General features: G+C 43.9%; 2 protein-coding genes across 18 annotated transcripts in view; both read left to right on the forward strand.

Annotated features, from left to right (window-relative positions):
* The window catches only part of LOC132582157 (protocadherin beta-16-like), a 214,724-nt gene extending 189,341 nt beyond the window's left edge, over positions 1 to 25,383 (forward strand). For 16 of the 17 annotated variants that reach the window (XM_060253646.1, XM_060253643.1, XM_060253640.1 and 13 more), the window contains exon 2: positions 23,229 to 25,383. In XM_060253646.1, the coding sequence (XP_060109629.1) occupies positions 23,229 to 23,348 (120 nt within the window). In that variant the 3' untranslated portion in view covers positions 23,349 to 25,383. Of the gene's footprint in view, positions 1 to 5,369; positions 7,942 to 23,228 lie in introns of those variants that run through there. The other variant, XM_060253649.1, reaches the window with a different exon arrangement.
* On the forward strand, positions 1,033 to 2,895 carry LOC132582779 (protocadherin beta-7-like). The gene is given in 3 exon segments (XM_060254496.1): positions 1,033 to 1,904; positions 1,906 to 2,412; positions 2,620 to 2,895. Coding segments are annotated over 3 exon segments (1,011 nt in total). The 5' UTR covers positions 1,033 to 1,676.
* Positions 25,384 to 25,720: the final 337 nt, after the last annotated feature.

The following is a 25,720-nucleotide window of genomic DNA, read 5'->3' on the forward strand; positions in this document are numbered from 1 at the left end:
GCAAGAATAGACATGAATTACCGGTACCAGCTGGGAATCTTCTTCCCAGATATGAGACATACTTCAGCTGTGTATGAGGAAAATGCTTATGAGATTCTGCCTCATAAAACAGTAAGATCATTATGAATTTAAACTGTTGAATCTAACAATTTTGAACACATTCAGTACCACATTTTAAGAAACACACACATTTTGACACTTCAAAAATATTGTAGAAATTAAGGTATCTTGACAAGCATTCCAGCTAGTAGGATGGTGGCAGAAAGTGCCTTCAAGTTGGAGCTGACTTATGGTGGTCCTGTGGGGTTTTCAAGGCACGAGACTTTCAGAGGTAGTTTGCCATTCCGCACCTCTGGACTTCTTTGGTGGTCTCCCATCCAAGTGCTGACCAGGGCCAGCTCTGCTTAGTGTCTGAAATCTGATGAGATGAGAATAGCATGAGCTATCCAGGTCAAGACAGTCTGTGGGATAGTACACTAATAATTTGGGGGTGGGTAGGTAGAGAAATGAGTGAGTGATTCAATAGATTCTGAGCATCTTTAAAAACTGAACCTACAAAGTTTGAGTTAGGAGAGTTCACATGACAGAGCTTAAACAGTCGACTCACTTATGACAAAACATAATTATGAATATGTTGGTAAGTTATAATTCAGGAAAGTCATATTATTGTTCAAACACAAGATGGTGCAATTGCACAACACGCAGCAATTTCAGAAAGTGTCCAGTCTTCCACAAAGCTGTTCCGTCATATAAAAGGGATCTTATAGAGAAAATCACACACCTCAATTGCAGACAAAGATTCCAGAATTTCAGAAGGAAAAAAGGCCATTGTATCACCAAAAGCAACAACAGAAAACAGACACATTTGCCTTGGGAGTGTACCAGAGACGATCACTTCCAGCAGCTGCTTTATAAAGAACCATCCTGCACTTTGAATGTGCTTTGAATGAGACAATGGAAATACATCCAAACTACAGGCAAGTTTGGGTTTTTTTCTTCTGGCTCTGCATGTGTAGGGCGATATGTGAGTCCTTCCGCTACTCAGTACCTGAGGAAAGGAAGAGTTGGTCTCTGGTGGCAAATGTGCTGAAGGATTTGAAAATAGATGTGAAGGAACTGTCTGCTCGTAGAGCTCGGCTGGTTTCAAAGAGCACCAAACAATATTTCCAGCTGGATCCTCACTTTGGGAATGTACTATTAAAGGATAAAATAGACCGAGAGGCTTTGTGTGGGCAGAATGACCCGTGTGTCTTGCATTCTGAAATTGTGCTGGAAAACCCATTGGAACTGCACAGAATTGAAGTTGAAACAGAGGATATGAATGACAGTTCTCTAAAAAAGAATTCCTTTTTGCAATACCTGAGCAGACTCTCACAAATACTCGGTTCCCTGTGGAGAGCGCTGAAGATCTAGACAAAGGTGAAAATGCTGTTCAGAATTACACACTTAAACATAATGACCATTTTTGGTTGGATGTGCAAAGTCACCCTGATGGGAGCAAATATGCAGAATTAGTGTTGCAGAAACATTTAGATCGTGAAAAGGATCCACGTCTTTTCCTCATACTGTCGGCAGTTGACGGAGGGACACCAAAGAGAACAGGAACAGCAAACATTGTCATTGATGTTCTGGATGTCAATGATAATGCCCCTCATTTTCATCAATCTCTTTACAACATGAAAATAATGGAAAACACCCAGGCAGATGCAGTTATAATTAAAGTGGAAGCAACTGACAGGGATTTGGGTAGCAATGCAGAAATAACTTATTCTTTTAGCCAGATGTCAAGTAGTGCGCTCAGATCTTTCAAGCTAAACCAACATACTGGGGCACTTACTGTTTCAGGAACAATTGAACATGAAGTGGACAAAAATTATGCAATAAATATCAAAGCCACGGATGGAGGGGGGGCTCTCAGATTACTGCAAAGTCATAGTGGAGGTTGAGGACAGAAATGACAATGCCCCAGAGGTGACTGTAACATCCATCACCAGCCCCTTTCCAGAAGATTCCCCCTTAGATACCGTGGTGGCCCTTTTCAATATCATGGATTCTGGAGATAATGGCAGAACTGCCTGCACCATTGAGTCGCACTTACCCTTTGTGTTAAAAACCACTATGAATAGTTATTACCAGTTGGTGACCCAACAGCCCCTAGACAGGGAAAGATTCTCAGAATACAACATCACCATCATGGCTACAGACTGGGGCTCTCCCAGGCTTACTTCAACAAGAATGATTAACGTTCAGATCTCAGATGCCAATGACAACTCCCCAATATTTGAAAAGTCATATTATGAAATGCAAATAGGAGAAAATAATATTCCGGGTATTCTAATAGGACTGGTGCAAGCTAATGACCTGGACACAGAACAGAATGCCAAAATTAGCTATTCACTTTTGCCAGGGAAGGTCAGTGTCCCCTGTGTCCCCTTATGTCTCCATTAACTCTGAAACTGGGAATCTCTATGCCATCCGATCTCTGGACTATGAGCAGATGAAAGATTTCCAGGTGACGGTGAGAGCTGTGGACCTCCTCCCCTGAGCTCCCAAGTAAAGGTCCGAATTATTATTACAGATGAAAATGATAACACCCCGTTCATCCTCTACCCTCTTCAGAATGGCACTTCCTCATCCAATGACCTGCTTCCCAGGGGGGCGGAGGCTGGCTACCTGGTCACCAAGGTGGTGGCAGTGGACAGAGATTCCGGTGAGAACTCTTGGCTTTCCTATGAACTCCTGAAGGCCACAGAACCAGGTCTGTTCAGTGTGGGGGCCCAGAATGGAGAAGTGAAAATCATCAGGCCAATTAACAAACGAGACACCTTCAGACAGAAACTTATCATTGGAGTCAGAGACAATGGGCATCCTTCCAGTCTACCTCCGCAACATTAAGCATTCTGCTAGTGGATGGCTTTTCTGACCCTTATATGAAAATGGTGGTTATCCCAAAGGAGGAAGTGGTGGAGGAGGAAGACCATACCCTGACTATGTATCTGGTCATATGCTTGGCTGCCATATCCTTCATTTTCCTGCTTTCTGTGGTGGTGTTTGCTGCCATCAAGATTCAGAAAAAGAGGAAGTCTATAGAGAGCTCCGCCCTGAATTTCCCAGTGGGACCAAATTTCCCAGAGAACAGTGGAGATGCTGATGCTGGATCCCTTTCCCGGGCTTACAACTACGAGGTGTGCTTAGCTGGTGGGTCCCTGAGCAGCGAGTTCAGATTTCTCAAGCCACTCTTTCCTGTGTTTTCTGTGGAGTCTGCTCAAAGTCATTGGGACCCAAGGAATCCAGTTGTTTCCCAAGATCTTTCCAGTCATGCAGAGAAAAGTGAACTCATGAACCAGGTGAGAATAATTTAACATACTATTTCTAACGGCTCAGTGTCTAAGATATTATTATTTAGATGGAGACCAAGCCCTTTCAGGAAAGGCAGAGGGACCTGGGAATGTTTGGTCTGGAGAAGGAGGTTGAAGGGAACATGATTGCTTGCTTTAGGTATTGAAAGGTTGTCACCTAGGGGAGGTCAAGGAACTGTCCCTGTTGGCAACAGAGGATAGGACTCACAATAACTAATTTAAATTATGGGCAGAAAGGACCATCTGGATATTAGAATTATTGTTTTGTGTGCGTGTACAATTAGAGTAGTTCGGCATTTGAATTGGCTGGCTAGGGAGATAGTGAGCTCCCTCTCACTGGCAATCTTCAAGTAGCAGCTGGATGGACACTTGTCAAGGATGCTTTAGGCTGATCCTGCATTGAGCAGGGGGTTGGACTAGGTGGCCTGTATAGCCCCTACCAACTTTATGATTCTATGATTTTAGAGCCACCCAGTGTAAGTTTTCGATGCTTGAAATCTAGTAATTAGTGATTGTATTTTGTTTTCTGTAGGCATTTCTCTTCTCTGTCTGCTCTTGTGCTTCTTATGGGAATGTATCAAAGAAAATAATAATGGAAGGGAACCATTTGTAAAGGTAGAATATAGATGCAAAATTAGCATAAAGCATTCTGTGCATTAGATAAGTGTTTAGTGCAGTAGATCATGACTCAAAATTGGACTGATCTCTCCCAGGACAGGAGTTCAGGAGGGAGGAGGAAGAGCAAGGTGAGCTGGAAGAGAAAGCTCTGGGCTCATCCCAGAGGGAACAGAATAAAAGAGGAAAGAGCTGCCTCATTTCTTCACCCTTACCTCTTACCTAGAGGTCCCTTCCAACTCTATGATTCTGTGTTTTCTGTGGCCCCAGAAGGTAGGACCAGAACCAATGGGTGGAAATTAAATCAAAGGAGTTTCCAGCTCAACATTAGAAAGAACTTCCTGACCATTAAAGCAGTTCCTCAGTGGAACAGACTTTCTCAGGAGGTGGGGGGCTCTCCTTCCCTTGAAGTTTTTAAATAGGTGACCATCTGACAGCAATGAAGAACCTGTGAATTTAGGGGGAGTTTCCTGCATTGTGCAGGGGTTGGAGTAGATGACCCTGGAGGTCCCTTCCGACTTTATGATTCTATGATTCTTTTGTATGGTGTCTCTGTCAATTGCCTTATCAATATTGGCCTAAACCTATAAAGAGATGAAATGACTTAACTTCCCACTGAGTAGTGTGCTTTACTTAGCATGTTACATTTTGAAGTGTACTCATAATAATTATAATACGTGTTGTGCATGTGTATATGTAAAGTGCTATCAAGGCACAAGCTGAATCATGGTGGCCCCAGCAAGTGGCTTTCAAGGCAAGTGAGAAGCAGAGATGGTCTGCCCTTGTCTTCCTCTGCAGAGTCTTCCTCAGTGGTCTTCCATCCAAGTACTGATCCTGCTTACCTTCCAAGATCTGATGAGATCTGGCTACACCAGGCCACCTTCCTTCCCATGATGTGCATTTACACATTTATCTTCACTGTCTCTGCTACTGCACAACAGACTTGCCAAAAGGTATTATGGGCTGCAGGTCTTGCCAGTTATGAGGGAAATGGCCATGGGGTCTTTATACAGCCTGCTGTTCGATATTGATATATATTAATAAATTCAGAACAAATAATAAAATACCTTTTCAGAATAAAAATTCTGTACAAAAAAATAAAATATCTTTTTTGACTTGCTATGAGTCTTGCACTTTGTGTGGTGGTGGAGGTAGCGGGAATGTCCCATGGAGTTACTCTGCAAGTAGACTTCAAGAGATAGACCAGGTTTTAAAGTCTACCCCACTTTAAAAACTTTTAAGAACGATCAGTTTATTAACAACATAGAGCATTTATGGTTTTCTTCAGGTTTGTACCACAAGATGGCAGTATAGGCAAACAGATTAGTTGCAAACGATATTTAAAAAAGAAAAAGCCTTGTTTTCTAGCGGCATTAGCTGTGAAACTGTGAAGCCAGAAGGGATGTGATGGCTGGATGGATCTGCAGATTTAAAGAATGAAAGCAGTGAACACAGAAGAGGAAAAATCAGTTTTTTCAACAGGATAAATTGTCTCTGAAGAGTACCCGACTGATACATGATTTCAAAACCATAGGTGTCTAACCTGGGAGAGTCTGGCATCATGGATAATAACTTCAAAATCAGAGAAGGTCTGTATCTTTTGTTCTTATTCTCTATATCTTCAGTGGTATGTAGCTCAATTCGCTATTCTTTGCCTGAAGAGAAGAAAAGTGGGTCTCTGGTGGCTAACGTGCTGAAGGATTTGAAACTGGGACCAGGGGAGCTGTCTGCACACAGAGCCCAGCTGGTTTCCAAAAGCAATAAGCAATATTTCCAGCTGGATACCCATTCTGGGAATCTCTTTGTAAATGAAAAGATAGACAGAGAAGCTCTGTGTGGAGAGATGGAGCCTTGCATACTGTTGTCTGAAATTGTGCTGCAGAACCCCTTGAAGATATATAGTGTTGAGATTCAGATAGAAGATGTGAATGACAATTCTCCTGAATTCTCCAAAAATGAATTTGAACTAGCAATTCCTGAGCATGTTCCTGCAAGGACTCGATTCCCCCTGGAATCTGCCCAAGATGCAGACTTGGGTATAAACAGTGTCCAGAACTATACTCTCAGTCTCAATGAGAATTTTTGGCTGGAATTACAAAGCGACAGCAGTGGTAAAAGATACTTAAACCTTGTTCTGGATAAACTGTTAGACAGGGAGAAGCAGGAACAGATTGGGCTGACTCTCACAGCTGTTGATGGAGGGCTGCCCCGGAGAACAGGCACAGTTCAAATAAATATTAATGTTCTGGACAACAATGACAACTTCCCTGAGTTTGCACAATCTGAATATAAAGTGAAGTTAAAGGAAAACAGTCCTCGTGGTACTCTGGTGTCTAAAGTTGAAGCCAGGGATTTGGACTTTGGTTCAAATGCACAGATCTCTTACACATTCCATCGGGTACCTGAGAAAATAAGTAGCTTATTCCAATTGCATGAAACAACTGGAGAAATAACCATTTTGGGACCAATTGACTATGAAAAGGAAGCCAGCTACCACATTGACATTAAAGCAACAGATGGAGGTGGTCTTTCAGGCCACTGCAAGGTCCTAGTGGAAATTGAGGATGAGAACGACAGTGCCCCAGAGATATCGGTCATAACCATCACCAGTCCTTTAGCAGAAGACTCCCCTTTAGATACATTGGTTGTGCTCTTCAGTGTCACTGACCAGGACTCTGGAGACAATGGAAGAACATCCTGCTCTGTGGAGATGACCTTGCCATTTCAGCTAAAAACTACTATGAATAAATATTATCAATTGGTGACCCAAAGGCAACTGGACAGAGAGAAAGTCCCTGAGTATAACATCATCATCACAGCTACTGATTGGGGCTCTCCCAGGCTCACTTCAAGAAGAACTATTAGGGTTGAGATCTCAGACATCAATGACAACTCTCCAGTGTTTGAGAAGTCGAAGTATGAAATGCAAGTGTGGGAGAACAATATTCCAGGCCTGCTGATGGGTTCAGTCCATGCTGTTGATCTGGACGTGGAGCAGAATGCCAAGGTGACCTATTCTCTTGTGCCTGGAAATGCCAGTGGTGCTCCTGCGACCTCTTATGTTTCCATCAATTCTGAGACTGGGAATCTTTATCTTCTGAGATCTCTGGATTATGAGCAGACCAAGGAATTCCAAGTGACAGTGAGGGCTTCCGATGGGGGTTCTCCTCCACTGAGCTCAGAAGTTGTTGTTCGAGTTGTTATCCTGGATGAAAACGATAATGCTCCCTTCTTCCTCTACCCACTTCAGAACAGCACCTCCCCCTGCAATGAGCTGGTTCCCAAGTCAGTGGAGGCCGGTTACCTGGTTGCCAAGGTGGTGGCTGTGGATGGGGATTCGGGTCAGAACTCTTGGCTGTCCTTTGAATTGCTGAAGGCCACGGACCCTGGCCTTTTCAGCATCGGAGCCCAGAATGGGGAAGTGAAAATCAGGAGACCACTGACAGAGCGAGATACAAACAAGCAGAGACTGATTATCCTGGTGAGAGACAACGGCCACCCTCCCCAGACCAGCACAGCAGCCCTGAATATACTTCCTGTGGATGGCTTTTCAGATCCTTATCTGAATATTGCAAGTGTCAGTCAGGAAGCCAGTGAAGAAGATGGCTCCTTGACTATGTACCTGGTCATCTGCTTGGCTGCGGTGTCCTTTGTGTTCCTGATTTGCATCATTGTGTTTGTTGTCATCAAAATATACAAGAAGGAGTCAAGTTTTATCACCTCCCTTCCTCAGTTCCCACCTGCCTTACCTGAGATCCCAGAAACTGGTGTTGATTCTCAGAGTGGATCACTTTCCCGGACTTACCAATATGATGTTTGCCTAACCGGTGGATCTCTAAGCAGCGATTTCAGATTCCTTAGGCCTCTCATTCCTGTTTTCTCTATGGGGGACCCAAACGTTTCTGAGAGTCACAGGATTTCTTCTGTCTCTCAAGAGACTCCTGAGCAAGCAAAACCAAGAGAACAGGTAAGTTATTCTTCTTGACTATCTCATACAGATTGTATTAGAATAGGGCAAAGTATTAGTGGAAGATTGTACTAGGCAAAAAGTCATATTTGGTTCTTCTTGTAAATCCATTTTTAAAAGTTTTTTTCTTTCTATCCCATTCAGTTTGATGCAATTCCTTTCATACTTACATGATTTTATTCCCACTAACGTTATTGGTATGTGTCTTTCTTGTACTCCTGTCTCTGCTGTGAAATAATCGTTATGACTTCCTACAGAATATAAATCCAATGTCGTCTTCTTCCTACATTATAATATATGATGACAAAATTATACAACTCATGGCCCAGTTAACAGGCCATGGACCGGTACTGGTCCATGGTCCGGGGGTTGGGGACCCCTGCTCTACATGATGCATATATAATGTGACAGGACACTATCACTTTAAGGCTTTGTGACCTGTGGCAGGATTATGTAACACTTGTCATACAGGGGATGATTAGAGGCATGTGAGCAACATGTGGAACCCATTATCCAATATGTAATGTGATTGGCTGGTGGGGGTATAGTAAGTAAAGTAAAGTAAAATTTTATTTGTATCCCGCCCTCCCCCGCCGAAGCAGGCTCAGGGCGGCTAACAATATAATGACCAATGGCACATTAATAAATGAAACAGTAATAAACAATACAGTGACCAATGGTGCATTAAAACAATTACAGCAAAAAACATTAAAATTAGACATTAATTTAACCTTAAAAACCAGTAGAACATTAATTAAAACAAACCGTAACAGCAGTAGCCACACTACTACCAACTGTGGAGAGAGCGGAGAAAGTGGAGAGCGTGGAGAGTGTGGAGTGTTATACTGTTGGACTGTTGGACTGATTATTGGAGAACTGTGGGTTGATGGACTATATTATTGACTACTCTTTTGGACTGTGATTATTGTACCTTTGAACTGGCTGGACTAACTGTAAGTGGACTGACTATTGGACTGTACTTGACTTTGCTATTGCCTAATCCCAATACAACTGTTGAACTGGCTGTCTGTGAGTCTGTCTTCAATAGAACTATAGCTGAAGCTGGGCTGACCAGAGTGGCCTACAGGGACGTCCTTCCAGCACACTCTGTCATAATGAAATTCAAGTAAAACAAGTAGCTTATTAAGAACTCGAAAGCTCAGATGGATCTAAAAGAATAAATTTAGGCAGCAAATTTTGTGTGGATGTTCTATTGGGAGTACTGATATTTTAGCCTCTTAAATTAAATTAAGGCAATATGTGTCTGCAGTGGTCACATATGGAGGCTGCAATGAGTGAACAGGCAGCAGGGGCTCTGTCCTATCAGAGATCATAGCCCAAGGAATTCTTGAAGGTGTAGCTCTATCCACAGGCACTGAAGGCCCTTATACAGAAGCTGCAGCCTTCTATTCGCGACCACTGCTGGTTGCTCCAACTGCAACTAACAACAAAAAACTGAAATGCTAGACTTCTTAAAGTCTAGGATTTGAATAGGCTGGGGCCCTTTAGCCAATTCAAAAATCAGACTACCAATGTTATGTTGACATGGAGCTGTGACAACTGATGGCTCAGAAGAGAAACAATTTATGATGGGATGCTTTCCTTCTGTAGTGTAAATCGAAGCATCAAAGAAGGAGTGAGGTGTGCATTAGGCCACAAACCAAATAGCATGGCACCATTTGTCTCTATTATGCAAAGGCACAAAGTCAACTTGCCAGCTTTCCCATGTCAGCAGTTTCTGACAGTCCCCTACCTGTCCCACACTGATCTATACTACAGTTATCCATGCAATGGTTACCTCTAGACTAGATTACCATAATTCTCTCTACACAGGACTGTTGTCAAACTTGCTCCAGAAACTTCAGCTGGTCCAGAATGCAGCTGCATGAGTCTTACAGGAACCCCCTTGAGAGTGCACATATGACCTGTGCTCTATTAGCTGCACTGGCTCCAGATTGAGTACCAAATCAAGTTCAAAGTTTTGGTACTCACCTTCAAAGCCCTAAATAGTCCAGGACCATCATATCTGTTGGACCACCTTTTCCTATATGCCCCTTAGAGAGTGTTATGCTCAACTGGTACCAACTTGCTGGTAGTCCCTGGTCCCAAAGCAATCTGGCCATCCTGGCCCCAGCCTGATGGAACTCTGTTTCTTGTGAGATCCAGGCCCCGCAGGACTTAGCTCAGTTCCACAGGACCTGTAAGACTGAGATGTTCCACTGGGCACATGGTTGGGAACAATGACGGCTGGAGAGATCAGTGGCCTCCCAGGTTTCTTTTCCCCTCTTTTATTTTCCATTCTCTTCTGGTTAAGATCCTCCCTAGGAATGGAACATGAATTATATGCCAACCACTTTGTGGAATGCACAAGGCCACCTAATAGTAGATCAAATTGAACCGTACTGGAGTTTAATTGTACTGTATTTTATTATGTGTTGCTGTTTATTCATTTTATGCATTTTATTTTATGTTTTGATGTATACACACATCGTGTGCCACCCAGAGTTCTACTTGTGGGGAATGGAGTGGGATAGAAATTAAATTTGTTGTTGTCATGAAAACACTGTGGGTAAACCTCCAGCTGGGGCCAGCATTACAGCAGTTACACTGGCTACCAGTTTGCTTCCACGCCCAATTCAAGGTGTTGATTTCAATCTTTAAAGCCCTCCATGGCTTAGGACCAGGGTATCTGAAGGGCTGTTTTCTTCCATATGTCCCTGCCTGGGGATATGAATCACAGGGAGAAGCTTTCCAGACCATTCCATCAATCAAAGTATGTTTGGTAGGTAGCAGGCCTCAGATTCAGCAGGAGCTCACAGGAGCACAGCTCCTGGAACTTTCTGAGGGTTCCCCCTCCTCCTGCCCACCTTGTCCATTGACCTTGTCCATTGTCCAAAATAGCAGGTGCAGCTGCATAACAATGCCTAGATGAGCTCCACCACCTATTTTTCTACAAAGCGACCCCTGGTAGGTGCATCAGAGAAAGCCTTTTCAGTGGCAGCCCCAAGGTTATGGAACAGCCTCTCCAGGGAGGTGTGCCTGACCCCTTCACTTTTGATCATAACTGGTGGGGGCCTTGGAGCAGCCACTGTAGTTGACCACCTCCACTTCCTCGAATGGAGTTACAAGAGGTGGGATGAGCCTCGTAATTACAAAATTACAAGTAATTACATTTTTTCAAGTATAGAAATTCTGTGTGAGGAAGCAGCTGCTTCTGACCTGTCCGTTCCACATGACACCGTAAATGGGGTGGGGGACACCATGTCTCCAGAACACAAATAAACCCCTCTTCCATCCTGTAAAAATAAATGTCCTTTCCTTTAAAAGAGATCAATAATGTATCCATTGGAACCAGACAACATCAGTCCTATCCAACCAGAATCAGTGGTGTTTAGGAAGACCATTCAAAGTCCATCTGTGAGCTTTGTAGAACGGGACTTCCTTGCTTTCCCTCCTTCTGCAGCCTACTGAGAGCCACCCAGATTTTGTTCTCTGGTGTCCTGGACCTTCAGCAGCAGAACAGGGAGCAAAATCAGGGGTCTGCAGTGGAAGAAAGGAAATCAATGGCAATCTCTCTCCCCTACATTCCATTTTTAAGGCCATGTTTATTGATGTTAAAACTGCTAAGATTAAATTTTTAACTAGAAAAATGGAACAGGAATTCCAGGTTAACACATACAAAGGACTATGAATTCCATGAACTTGGCCTGCATTCAACTGTCAGGAGATCTGCTTCCTCCAAAGGGATGCATGGCAGCTGGGAGAGGGGATTTAGACTAGGCAGACAGCGCAAGAAAAGAAATTACCGTTCTATGACGAGGGTCATGAGCACAGCGTGATGACATCACTTGCAGGCAGTGGGTTTCAGTGGCCAATCAGAAGCTGCACACCTGTAGGGTGCTTCAGTCATAGCGCAGAAGCTTCCTTACTGTCCCATCATCACCTTCCCCTCCATCTTCTGCAGTGCATAGTCAAGGAGGCCTCACCACTGCAAAAGCTGCTGCTTTGATTAAAAGCTATTCACCCCAGATCTCATCACAGATCCTGATCAATGATCTCCAGTGTGGTAGCTAGTTTGGCGCAGATTCTCCAGGCAATCTGTGAAATCCATTGCTGGCATGTTCAGTTTCTGCACAATCTCCATTCTTCTGTTCCTATGAACAATTGTCAGTGTTTGTGTACAATTTGCAGTCAGGTCACCTTAACCCTCAACATCTATTGCTATGTCTATTTCTAGAAGGAACTTGGTATACACATCGCTGGCAAAAGCTAACATTTACGGGAGTTGTTCTGTAGAGTAACGCAAGGTGGTGCTATTGCACAACAGAAAATAGACTGTTCAAGTAATGGCTTATTTGGAAATATCTCCCGGAAAGCAGTAGTCATTACAGAAGGAAAAAAACCAATCTGAAAGGCAAAGGCAAAGTGACTCGTCACTGAGAGAACATCTTTGGAAATCATGCAAGGAAGTGGCTTTGATATGCAGTTCCCGGGATAAATGCAGTACATGGAAATATTTGCCTCTAAAATATACTGAAGATAAATGCAGCAACTTACCAAGAAACATCCTGTGTGTTGAATCTATATCGAAGGAGGCTGAGACAATGGAAATTCACAACAGCATCTGGCGAGGTTGGTTTCTTTTCCTGTATCTCTGCATGTGTGGGGAAATATGTGAGTCCTTTCGCTATTCAATGCCTGAAGAAAAGAAAAGTGGGTCTCTGGTAGCAAATGTGTTAAAAGACTTGAAAGTGGATGTAAAGGAGCTGTCTCTTCATAGAGCCCGGCTGGTTTCTAAAAGCACCAAGCAATATTTCCAGCTGGATTCTCACTCTGGGAATGTGATGTTAAAGGATAAAATTGACCGAGAGGTTTTGTGTGGCCAGAAAGACCTTTGCATCTTGCACTCAGAGATTGTCCTAGAAAACCCACTGCAGGTACACCGAATTGAAGTTGAAATAGAGGATGTGAATGATAATTCACCGCAGTTCTCTGAAAAAGAATTCTTTTTTGAAATACCTGAGCAGACTCAAACAAATGCTCGATTCCCTTTAGAAAAAGCTCAAGATGCAGATAGAGGAGAAAATGCTGTTCAGAACTATACGCTTAGCCCAAATGACCATTTTAGACTGGACATGCAAAGTCACAGTGATGGGAGAAAATACGCAGAGTTAGTACTGCAAAAACAACTAGACCGTGAAGAGGAATCAAGTTTTTTCCTGATTCTGTCAGCTATTGATGGAGGGATCCCAAAGAGAACTGGAACAGCAAAATTAATCATTAATGTTCTGGATATAAATGACAATGCCCCTCATTTTAATCAACCCCTGTACAAAGCGAAACTAATGGAAAACAGCCCATTGGACACACTGGTCACCAAAGTTGAAGCAAATGACCAGGATCTTGGTTCTAATGCAGACATCACCTATTCCTTCAGCCAGGTGCCTGAAAATGCGCTCAGATCTTTCAAATTAAATAAACGCACTGGGGAACTTAATGTTGCAGGAATAATTGACTATGAAGAGGAGAGAAGCTATGAGATAAACATCAAAGCCACGGATGGAGGGGGCCTCTCTGCTTACTGCAAAGTGATTGTGGAGGTTGAGGACAGAAATGACAATACCCCAGAAGTGACCGTTACATCTGTCACCAGCCCCTTACCAGAAGATTCTCCCCCAGATACAGTGGTGGCCCTCTTCAGCGTCACGGATCGAGACTCTGGAGACAATGGCAGAACTGCCTGCACCACCAGGACAAACCTACCATTCATGCTAAAAGCCTCAGAGAGCGACTATTACCAGCTGGTTACTCAGCAGGCCCTTGATAGAGAAAAAGCCTCAGAGTACAACATCACTATCACAGCCACAGACAAAGGCTCCCCCAAGCTTACTTCAATACAAATAATTAATGTCCGGATCTCAGATGTCAATGACAACTCCCCAGTATTTGAGAAGTCAAGATATGAAATGCAAATACAAGAAAATAATATTCCAGGTCTTTTAATAGGCTTGGTACATGCTGATGACCTGGATACGGAACAGAATGCCAGAGTGACCTATTCTCTTGTGCCTGGGAAGGTCAGTGGTCAACCTGTGTCCTCTTACGTCTCCATCAATTCTGAAACCGGGAATCTCTATGCCATCCGATCTCTGGACTATGAGCAGGTGAAAGATTTCCATGTGACTGTAAGAGCTGTGGACAGCGGTTCTCCTCCCCTGAGCTCCCAAGTTATGGTCCGAGTTGTCATCATGGATGAAAATGATAACACCCCGTTCATCCTCTACCCTCTTCAGAATGGCTCTTCCCCATCCAACGACCTGGTTCCCAGGGGGGCGGAGGCTGGCTACCTGGTCACCAAGGTGGTGGCAGTGGACAGAGATTCCGGTCAGAACTCTTGGCTTTCTTATGAGCTCCTGAAGGCCACAGAACCGGGTCTGTTCAGTGTGGGGGCCCAGAATGGAGAAGTGAAAACCACGAGACCCATTAACAAACGAGATGCCTTCAAACAGAAACTCATCATTGAAGTCAGAGACAATGGTCACCCTCCCCAGTCCACCTCTGCAACACTAAGCATTCTGCTAGTGGATGGCTTTTCTGACCCTTATATGAAAATGGTTGATATCCCGAAGGATGAAGTGGTGGAAGAGGAAGACCACACCCTGACAATGTATCTGGTCATATGCTTAGTTGTCATCTCATTCATTTTTCTGGTGTCTATGTTGGCGTTTGTTGCCATCAAAATTCATAAAAGGAGGAAGTTCAAAGAGAGCTCTGCCTTGAATTTCCCAGTGGGACCAAATTTCCCAGAGAACTATGGAGCTGCTGATGCTGGATCCCTTTCCCGGGCTTACAACTATGAGGTGTGCTTACCTGGTGGGTCTCTGAACAGTGAGTTCAGGTTTCTGCGGCCTCTCTTCCCTGTGTTTTCTATGGAGCCTGCTCAGTCCCAGGCGGGTCAAAGGACTTCATCTTGTTCCCAAGACGTTGCTGATCATGCAGCAGAAGATCAACTCATGTGCCAGGTAAGAATATGATTGTCATCTCATTCTTATGTTTGGATGCACTTACATCCTTAAGACAGAAAGCTGTACAAAATCCTTATCTGCTTCTGTCCAGTCGTATTTTTCGATGTATTTCCCCTGTTGATTCAATATTTCTTAAACCTGAGTATGCTGCATTTCAGAAAATACGACTGATACTTTGAAATGCTTCCTTCTCTTGTTTCTTATTTATTATCTCTGTGTATTTTTCTATCCTGATACATTTATTTTCCCCATTCTTTCACAAACTATTGTTATGCTGTATCTTATATAACAAGATTGCACATCTCTCCATTTTGCCCTTCTTGTTGTCTTGAACTATTTATCATTGATTGTGGGAAAGGTATTTTTTAAAAAGTAGTGAGGAATAGGAAAATTATTCTGTCTGGGGGAGTTGCAGTCTTTCCTCTGTGTGATATCAAGAGCCATAACGCTACCCCTGGGGTAGACAACCCCAGCATATGAGTCAAATAGTGGGATGCTAGGCCATTTCTCAAAAGGGCCCCATGGTGCAGAGTGGTAAAGCTGCAGTACTGCAGCCCAAGCTCTCTGCTCACAACCTGAGTTCAATCGCGGCGGACGCTGGGTTCAGGTAGCCGGCTCAAGGTTGACTCAGCCTTCCATCCTTCCAAGGTTGGTAAAATGAGCACCCAACTTGATGGGGGAGAAAGTTTAGATGACTGGGGGAGGCAATGGCAAACTACCACGTAAAAAAGTCTGCTGTGAAAACATTGTGATGCAACGTCACCCCAGAGTTGGAAATGGCTGGTGCTTGCACAGGGGACTACCTTTACCTTTTTTAGGCCATTTCTCAACTCCAGCAAGCAAGGGGCCAGCAGCACTGCTAGGGAGGATAGTTTTGGGGAAGACCTTGGTCATGGTTTATGCCCAGCACTGACTCATGAACCTGCACATTTGGCACCAACCAGGTCCTAATCTATTTCTTCACTTCCCCCTACACCTCCATTTTCACTGGTAGACACTGCAAGTTTGGGGAATATTTGGTTCAAAAAAGTTGATTTCCTCTACATTAAATGCCACAGCGGCTCATTTTTACTTAGGCATTTCACTGTTTAAAACATCATACAGTAAATATAAACCTTTTTCTAATGGTGTGTTGAACGGAGAGATGCCATTTGAAGAAAAAATTACAATCTCCATGTTTTTTCTCAATTTAGCCACATGGTGGCAGCATTGGCAAAGACATTCGCAGGAAACACGCATATTTTTTAAAGAGCCAATAGACGGAGAATTCGATACCAAAGGACAGTGAGTTTTCGGCAGTGGCATACAGCAATCAGCGTTGCAGAACAATTTCCATTTCACCAGGATCACAGGCATTCACTGAATAAAAAATCAGACAATTCTGATTTAAGAGACAGAACATCTGACTTGAGAAAGTCTGGCACCATGGACAATAGCTTCAGAATGAGAAAAGGTCTGTACCTTTTGTTCTTATTCTCTCTGTCTGGAGTGGTGTGTGTCTCATTTCACTATTCTTTGCCTGAAGAGAAGAAAAGTGGGTCTCTGGTGGCTAATGTGCTGAAGGATTTGAAACTGGGGCCAGGGGAGCTCTCTGCTCGCAGAGCCCAGCTGGTTTCCAAAAACAACAAGCAATATTTCCAGTTGGATATCCATTCTGGGAACCTGTTTGTAAATGAAAAGATAGACCGAGAAACTTTGTGTGGCAAAATGGACTCTTGCATCCTGTTGTGCGAAATTGTGCTCCAAAACCCTTTAAAAGTCTACAATTTGGAGATAGAGATAGAAGATGTGAATGACAACGCTCCCACATTCTCTCAAAATGAATTCGTGTTTGAAATTAATGAACATGTTCCCACAGATACCCGATTCCCTTTGGAATCTGCCCAAGACGCAGACTTGGGTGAAAACAGCATCCAGAACTATACACTCAGCCCCAATGCATATTTCAGGCTGGATGTACAAAAGGATGAGTTTAGTAGCAAATATGTGGACCTCGTTCTGGAGAAGTCGCTAGACAGGGAGGAGAAGGCTCAGTTTAGGCTGACTCTCATGGCTGTTGATGGAGGGGTGCCTCAGAGGACGGGCACAGCTCAAATAAACATTAATGTTCTGGACAGCAATGACAACTCCCCTCAGTTTATACAATCAGCATATAAAGTGAAGCTAAAGGAAAACAGTCCTCGTGGTACTTTGGTGTCTAAAGTGGAAGCCAGAGATTTGGATTTTGGTTCAAATGCACAGATCTCTTATTCATTCCATCGGGTACCTGATCAAATCCTTCATTTGTTCAGCTTGAATCAGAGCACTGGGGAAATCACTGTTTTGGGTCCCATTGACTATGAAGAAGAAACCAGCTATGACATGAACATCAAAGCAACAGATGGAGGGGGTCTTTCAGGAGTCTGCAAGGTCTTGGTGCTGGTTGAGGATGAGAATGACAATGTCCCAGAAGCGGTGGTCATATCACACACCAGCGCACTGCCAGAGGATTCTCCCTTAGATGTGTTAGTTGTGCTCTTCAGTGTTGCAGATCAAGACACTGGAGACAATGGCAGAACATCTTGCTCCGTGGAACCAGGCCTCCCTTTTGGGCTAAAGCCTTCAGTCAATAACTATTATCAGCTGGTGACCCAGCAGCCCCTAGATCGAGAAAGAGTCTCTGAGTACAACATCACTATCACAGCCACAGACTGGGGCTCTCCCAGGCTCTCTTCCTCAACAATAATTAATGTTCAGATCTCTGACATCAATGACAACTCTCCAGTATTTGAGAAGCCACTGTATCATATGCAGCTACAGGAAAACAATATTCCAGGATTGCTGATAGGATTGGTCCAAGCCAAGGACCTGGACACAGAGCAAAATGCCAAAGTGACCTATTCTCTTTTGTCTGGGAAGGTCAGTGGTCAACCTGTGTCCTCTTACGTCTCCATCAACTCTGAAACTGGGAACCTGTATGCCATCCGATCTCTGGACTATGAGCAGGTGAAAGATTTCCAAGTGACTGTGAGGGCTGCGGACAGTGGTTCTTCATCTCTGAGCTCTGAAGTTACAGTCCAAATTGCTGTTATGGATGAAAATGATAATGCCCCATTCATCCTCTACCCTCTTCAGAATGGCTCTTCCCCATCCAATGAACTGGTTCCCAGGGGGGCAGAGGCTGGATACCTGGTCACCAAGGTGGTGGCAGTGGACAGAGATTCTGGTCAGAACTCTTGGCTTACCTATGAGCTCCTGAAGGCAACAGAACCAGGTCTATTTTCAGTAGAAACTCATAATGGAGAAGTAAGGACTACCCGTGTGGTTACCAATCAGGATGCTTTTAAGCAGAGACTCCTCATAGTGGTGAAAGACAATGGGAAAACACCTCAGTCCAGTACGTCAAGTCTCAATGTCCTTCTTGTTGATGGGTTTTCAGACTCACATATGCAAATTGTGGATCTGCCACCTGAAGAAGAACAGAACAATTCCCTAGCTTTATATTTAATAATATCCTTATGTTTCATTTCTTTTCTTTTCTTGTTCTCTGTTGTAACGGTGATAGTCATTTGGATACACAAAAGGAGGAATTGCCAGAAAGGAAATCACATTTCTTCTGGGAATTTCTATTGTGATGCTGACTTTGTTCCTAATTCTTCTGGTCCAAATGGCTCTGGGACTCTTTCTCATCCAAATTGCTATGAGGTCTTCTTATCAGCTGGGTATGGGACCAATGAATTTAAAGTTCTCAGCCCTCTGCTGCCTTCACTAGCTGTGGATCTTAAAGCTCCTGTGACATCTAGCAATGACTCTCAGGTAAGGGAAAGCTGCAGTATTTCTTTGTAATGTATTTAAGGGGAAACTGTGGGCGTTTTCACACTTACCTTACGCCGGAGCGACGTCCCTCTTCACCGTGCAGCGTCTGCGCAGATTTTGCACTAATTGCTCCGCAGAACCCGGAAGAGCCGCAAAGTCCCGCGGCTTTTGCGTCGCAAATGTAAACTGGTTTTTGGCGGTTTACATTTGCGACGCAAAAGCCGCGGGACTTTGCGGCTCTTCCAGGTTCTGTGGAGCAATTAGTGCGAAATCCGCGCAGACGCTGCGCGGTGAAGAGGGACGTCGCTCCGGCATAAGGTAAGTGCGAAAACGCCCTGTGTAAACAAGGCATTGAATGATGTTGCATAATTGCACAAATAATGGCCGAATCCAGAGAAAATACTGAACTCTGCAGAAATACCACACTGGTGTATAAGAACTCTGCAAATATCTGCACTATGTCTCTCTGGGGTATTGAACAGGCTAAATGTGGGGTGGGTAGGGAAATAGCTGTTCCCTCACACAGGTTGTTTGCCATGGGGACATGCCTCTTCAGTGCATTGTATGGTTAGCTCTAAATGTAAGTTCTTGGTCAGAAATAAGGCATTATCTGCAGTAAGAAGGTTTCAGTTGATCATTGTTTAGAAAGCAATCCCTACTTTCCTCACATGCACATATTCTCAGTTTATGATTCTTCAAGCGGCGGATCAAACTATTGACATAAGAAAGCCCCACTGGTGACTGATGAGGAAAGTCACTAACCGTTTTCCCACACAGCTTACCTCGGAGTGACATCCTCCTCACCGCGCAGCGTCTGCTTGGATTTCCCACCATCTGCTCCGCAGAAGCAGGAAGAGCCGCGGCTTTTGCGTCGCTAACGTAAACTGGGTTTTAGCGATTTACATTTGCGACGCAAAACCCCCGGCACTTCCTGATTCTGCAGAGCAGATGGTGGGAAATCCGAGCAGACGCTGCGCGGTGAAGAGGGACGTCACTCCGAGGTAAGCTGTGTGGGAAAACGGTTAAAGTCTACGTAAGTGTAGCTATATTATATCCATCAGTGTGTGTTATAATGTGTGTTTCCAAGTTGGTGCAAAGGAAAATTCAAAGTCTTATAACGTTTTCACAAGCAATAGCTGAATAATTTTACACCTGATTGATTTTATATATTATGGACTGGGTATTTTATGCACTCTGTGACTGTTGATATGCCAATAAAGGTCTCTGATTATGATGATGGTGATGAGTAGCTGAATACATTTAATAAGTACTGTACCACTTGTGAACATTAGCTATGCAGGTTTCCCATGTTGTATGTTTATATTCAGTATATTCAGATGCACAACTAATGTATATGTTTTGTTGAAGATCTTAACTTCTGATCTTGGATCATAATAAACTATTGACTGATTGAATAAAATATTAATATATGCTTTAGCCAACAAGTGTTTTACAGCATTTGAAATACAGACGTGGGAAAATCCCCAAATCAATTGAAGCGTCCTTCATAGAAAAACTTTCAATTATTTTCTCCCTTTGTATATGAATGTAAAACATACATATATTGGCTAGACTGCTCTTTCAGAATTCATTGACAAGGAAGTATTGTATGGCTTCTGACCAGGTTATCTGCCCTAATCCAATGCTTTTGGGAAGTGTGGTTTTCCCTGCTTCCCCACAGCATTATGGTATATCCATGCACCTCTGGCAGTTTCCCTGGCTTTTCTCCAGTCTTATTCAAATCTGTGTTGCTCCAAAGTTTTGGGAACGATAATAGTAAAGCTTGGTTGGCTGCACTGTGAGTAGGAAAATTGGGATTTTCTGACTGCCCCCCATGGCAGCCATTTTCTCTGATCTTATCCCTGCTGCAGACGTTTTCTCCCCAGACTCCTGAGTTGCTGAATTTTTTTTTTAAATCAGCTCTAGAGTATCATTACAGTGATGATTTTGTAACAATACATCGCCTGAATTCTAAGCTGGTAATGGGTTCTCTGAATTCCCAGCTTTCATTTTTTTTAAAAAAAAGTAAGCCTCTAGTACCTTCCTTTGCAGAGATATAAGGGAAAAGGCATATAGACAGAACAGAAGCAAAAGCCCCAGACCAATTTCCCACTCGCCTTACACCGCTCTCACGCTGCTCTTCTCTGCGGGGTTCCATCAGATTTCACCCTTCTGCCCTGGGGCTGCAACTAGCTTTGGCTTTTTCTCACAGCAAAGCTCTAAAAACCAGTTTCTATTTGCCATGTGAAAAAACCGAAGCTAGTTGCAGCCCCGGGGCAGATAGTGTAAAATCCGACGGAACCCCTGCAGAGAAGAGCAGCGTGAGAGCGGTGTAAGGCGAGTGGGAAATTGGTTCCAGTGTCTCAGGGGGACAGCAAGTGACCATACAAGTACTAACTAGGGGTGACCCTGCTTATCTTCAGAGATCTGATAAGATTGCATCAGCCTGGCCATCCGGATCAGGACAACGGTATTCTGCGGGTGCTTGGCGGCTGTTCCCTGGCTTTTCTTTAATCAATTTTATTTTGCTTGTAATCACTTCATCTGACCTCTTTTCCTCCATTAATGAAAATAAGAGAAAGTAAGAAAGCGTGTGGTTTTTTTCCTCTCCTCTTGATCTCTTCTTTCGCAACGTTTGGGTGACAGAGTGATGAAAGCCAAGGAGGAAATGGAAGGACTGTAATGAAAGAGAAGAGAAATAAATGTGAGGGGACTGAAGTCTGGCAAGACCCAGAGGAAATCTGAAGATAATAGCGAAGCGTAGTTATGGGTGCATTGGTGGAGCTGAATTTGTTACAGTGACCCACAGCCTAGCCCTGCATTATAATATCGGTAGACTGAGATACAACATTGGACTTGTGTGGGAATTACTGTGGAGGGAAGGGAGAAAGTAAAGAGGCGGAGCCTTTGGAAATGCTCAAAATGAATGTTGTAATTTTTATTGTCATAATTATGAAAATATAGCAACCTGGTGATTAAGCCAACTGGAGTGAAGAATTGCTTCTGTTTGTTTGTTTGTTTGTTTTGATTTATATTCCGCCCTCCCTGCAAGTGGGCTCAGGGCAGAGTATATCAGATAATAAAAAATGCATGATAATTCAGTAGATTTAAAACAGTTAAAATATAAAAATACACAGCCGTCGGTTAAGATATGATCAACCCAAGCCAGAGCCACTGGGGCATTCTAGAATCATGCTAGGCATGAAATATTTTTTTGATATAGCCTTTTCTAGCAGAACATGGTTTCCAAGTGTTATTGGTCTCAGCCACATGCCCAGGGCTAACTCAATCTGGAGCAGGCTTACCAATCCCCAGGTCCCAGCAGGAGTTCTCCCACTTTCCCAGGCTCCTTCCCACTCCCAATCAGTTGGCCAGCGGGGGGAAGCCCTGCCCCCACAGCCACCATGTGCCTTTCCACCTCTGCAGCCTTCAGACTCCACTTGGAAAGGCTTCCTCTGAGATAGTGTGTCTATGTCTTTAAGGCTGAATGGGGGCACAGGAAGCAGGCAGAAGAACAACATGGCTGCTCCCAGTGGCTGTGAAAGCAGCCCAGACCCTCCGTCGGTTGCACAATCTTTTCAGAGGTCGTTTGCATAGGAAAGGTAAACTTGAACCTTTGGTTGCTGTGTTACTTTGAAGAAGTTGGAAGTTCAGCAACTTGCGAGTAGAGATGCCAATCCCCAGGTGGGAGCAGGCCCTCCCCTGCTTCAGAATCATCAGAAATGGGGGTGGGGAATGTCTGTTGGGCACTTCATTATTCCCTATGGAGATCGATTCCCATAAGCTATAATAAAGAATTGATCTGGGGGTATCTGGGGCTCTGGAGGGGCTGTGTTTTGAGGTAAAGGCACCATATTTTCAGCATAGCATCTGATGACTCTCCTCAAAATGCTCTCCAAGTTTCAAAAAGATTGGACCAGGAGGTCCAATTCTATGAGCCCCAAAAGAAGGTGCCCCTATCCTTCATTATTTCTAATGTGGGAAGGCATTTAAAAGGTGTGCAGTTCCTTTAAATGTGTGTGCTTGTCACAACTTTGCTTATGGCTCCACCCCCAAAGTCCCCAGATATTTCTTGAAATGGACTTGGCAACCCTAATCTGGAGGATTTTGGTTTTATCCTTGCTTGAACTCATGGCTTCCCTCAGCCCTTTGTATCCAATCTCCCAGCAAAGTTCTTCTGTCAAGATGGTAGCAACCCAGTCCTCAACCCTGTCTTTTGCCACAATACACATTGAACATACCTGCTTTTGCTGGCATGGCACAGCGGTGGGGGGGGGGGGGGTTCCTAGGGTACAGCTTTACACCAGCAGATATGACCTGTGCATTAATTTTTATGGTAACCAAGATGCCTTCAGCTTCAGACAGAACTCTTGGCAATTTTGTCTAAACAACCTGACAGTGTTTATGGAAAGATAACTAAACACGGTATTTAGAAACGCTTACCATATCCGTTTATATTCTTTGCAGGCCAGAGGTGCTGTCTCTGAAGACGCAGCTGCCAGATCTGGAGGCCCGAGCTGCACTGGGAATCAGCCTATAACTGCAAATGCGAACATTGGCCAGAATGACTGGCTTTCCTACCAATAGATGAGGAAGACCAACTCTCCCTGTCATTCTAGCACTGCAGGACAAACAAGAAGCAAGAGGCCCAGTGTCGCACAAGAAGCCTGAAGCCTGCCTCCCCATGATGAGATGTTTACCCAAAAGAGAAAGACACCAGGCAGAAACCCCCAGCAGTTCTCCTGCACACGCCCTGATAACTCCGCTGCCATCCGTTCAAGTAGGGCTTTGTCTAGGAGAACTTCCGGGTGGGTCGTAACCCATATACTTCCCTGCTGTACAGCTGCTTCATTATTTCTGCTTCTTACGATTTGAAAATAGACACCTGCTCTGTTGGTCTAGCTGTGAAGGAAGCATAAGAGAAAGTCTTGCATGCTTGCTTGTGATTTTTCCTAATCTTCGGTTTATGACTGTAGAAATTTTTGCTGCTTTTCAAAGTATTTCCAATGCTTATTGCAGTCGTTCAGAAATTCTACTGCCTGCCCTTCTCCATTATACAGAAGACAGGCCCACAACGGTTACTTGTATCCTGTCCCTTCCTTGAAAGTATTGAGTAAGTAGGTGCGCACTGAGCAGTAAGCAAGAAAGAGCTTCAGCACCAGCTGCAGGGGCACTCGTAAGCAACAGTGAAAGGGAACGGAGCTGCCAATGAGAGGAGTGAGGCTCTCCCTCGGCTCCCATTCATTTCAGTTGGGAGAATCTTCCTGTGAATGGTGCTCGTAGCTACTTAGTCGTACTCAGATTGTATGCATACTTTCTTTTTTAAATGGCTTGATTCTGTCCTTTTTCCCCCTTTAGCCATGTGCTAGAAACTTCTGTTTTGTAGTGTCCACACACACACACACTCACACACACTTTCACTGAAATTTAATTCCAGAAGCCATATCAGTCTGTTGTAGCAAAACCCCCACACATTTGTATTCTGGCAGAAACTTTCATGGACTAGAGTCCCCTTCATCAGAGGAATACTAGTTCCTTAGTTGCCAGACAGATATTCCATATGGATGGTTATTTAGGGGGAGGGGGGGTCTTAATAGCAGGGCCAAAAGGCCCCAGAATGCAAGAGGTACAGGTGGTAGCATTAGTACATGGGATTCCAATGTTACCATGAATGATATGATCATTCACAATAGCAGTGATCCCATTTTGCTCAAGTGATTGATCTGCCCCCCGTACTAATGGCTCCGGGCTCAAATCTCAGGAAATGTAACTGTTCTTATGTACCTCATGATGAGGAAAAACTGTGCCAGTGAGTCCCTACTCCTTTGCAATGACTGAGGAAGAATAAACTATGCTGCTTGTCAAAAGGAGACTTTACCTGCCTTTCCTTTTGGGATTGTCTGTGCATCCTTTAGATGCTGGCTCACACAGTTTTGGGAACTATTCACGTGGTAACTGAATTGCATTTGCCACCAGTCCGATCTCTCCAGCCAAAGGGACAGCTCGGTGGTAAACCCAGGCACAACCCCATGGTAAAGCACTCACATCTTAACAAAAGAATTGTAGAGTATGTTACAGTGGTGTGCTTACACTGTTGTGGTTATGTGATCGTGTGGGTTAGGACTAGGTCTTCTTTTGTAAACATTTGTATTTTGACAATTATACTATATTTAAGCAATGACGAAAACTCACGACGTTCAAACATTTTGACCTCTGGATGAAAGAGAGTAAACATGCTGTATTATGGAATAGCTGAAAAGTTAGGTAATCGGGTGTGCAGTCCATCCCCAATTGGAACCAACAGGAAAACAGTGCGTTAAAGCTGATGCCCCCTTTCACTAAGCAAGGAGGCTCACTCCAGACAAGGAGCTTTGCTGTGCTGGAGAAAGATTCCTCTTGTCAGCAGAAACCCGCTGATTTCAAAGGACGTCGACTGCACCCGAAGCTCAGTAAAAACATAGTTCTGTAGAGTTATGAAAGGCTGGAAAACCCTTTCTTTTGTGTGCTCTCTCTCCTTTCTTTTGAGATGAAAATGAAATGCTGGAAACATTTACATATTATTTGCCAGATTTCGATATTATGTTTGTATGTTCATAAAATAATAAAATCTCTTCCTTAAAAACTGTACGTATTAATGATTTCTGAAGCAGAAATACCAGCATTATAAGCTGCTGTCTCATCCCCACGGGGACTTAAATGTTGCATCTCCCTTTTTTTCCCAAACACTGTGAAATATTTAATAGATGAAATGTTTGTTCCCCAAAAGACATATATCTGCCCATAGACAGGCTTGCCAACCTCCTGGTGGCACCTGGAGATCTCCTGCTATTACAGTTATTCTCCAGATGACCAAGATGAGTTCCCCTGGAGAAAATGACTGCTTTGGAGGGTGGGCTCTGTGACATTATATTCTGCCACGGACCCTTCCTTCCCCAAACCCCACCCTCCCAGGCTCCACC

This window comes from Heteronotia binoei, chromosome 14 (genome assembly GCF_032191835.1).
Source record: "Heteronotia binoei isolate CCM8104 ecotype False Entrance Well chromosome 14, APGP_CSIRO_Hbin_v1, whole genome shotgun sequence".
Taxonomy (NCBI): domain Eukaryota; kingdom Metazoa; phylum Chordata; class Lepidosauria; order Squamata; family Gekkonidae; genus Heteronotia; species Heteronotia binoei.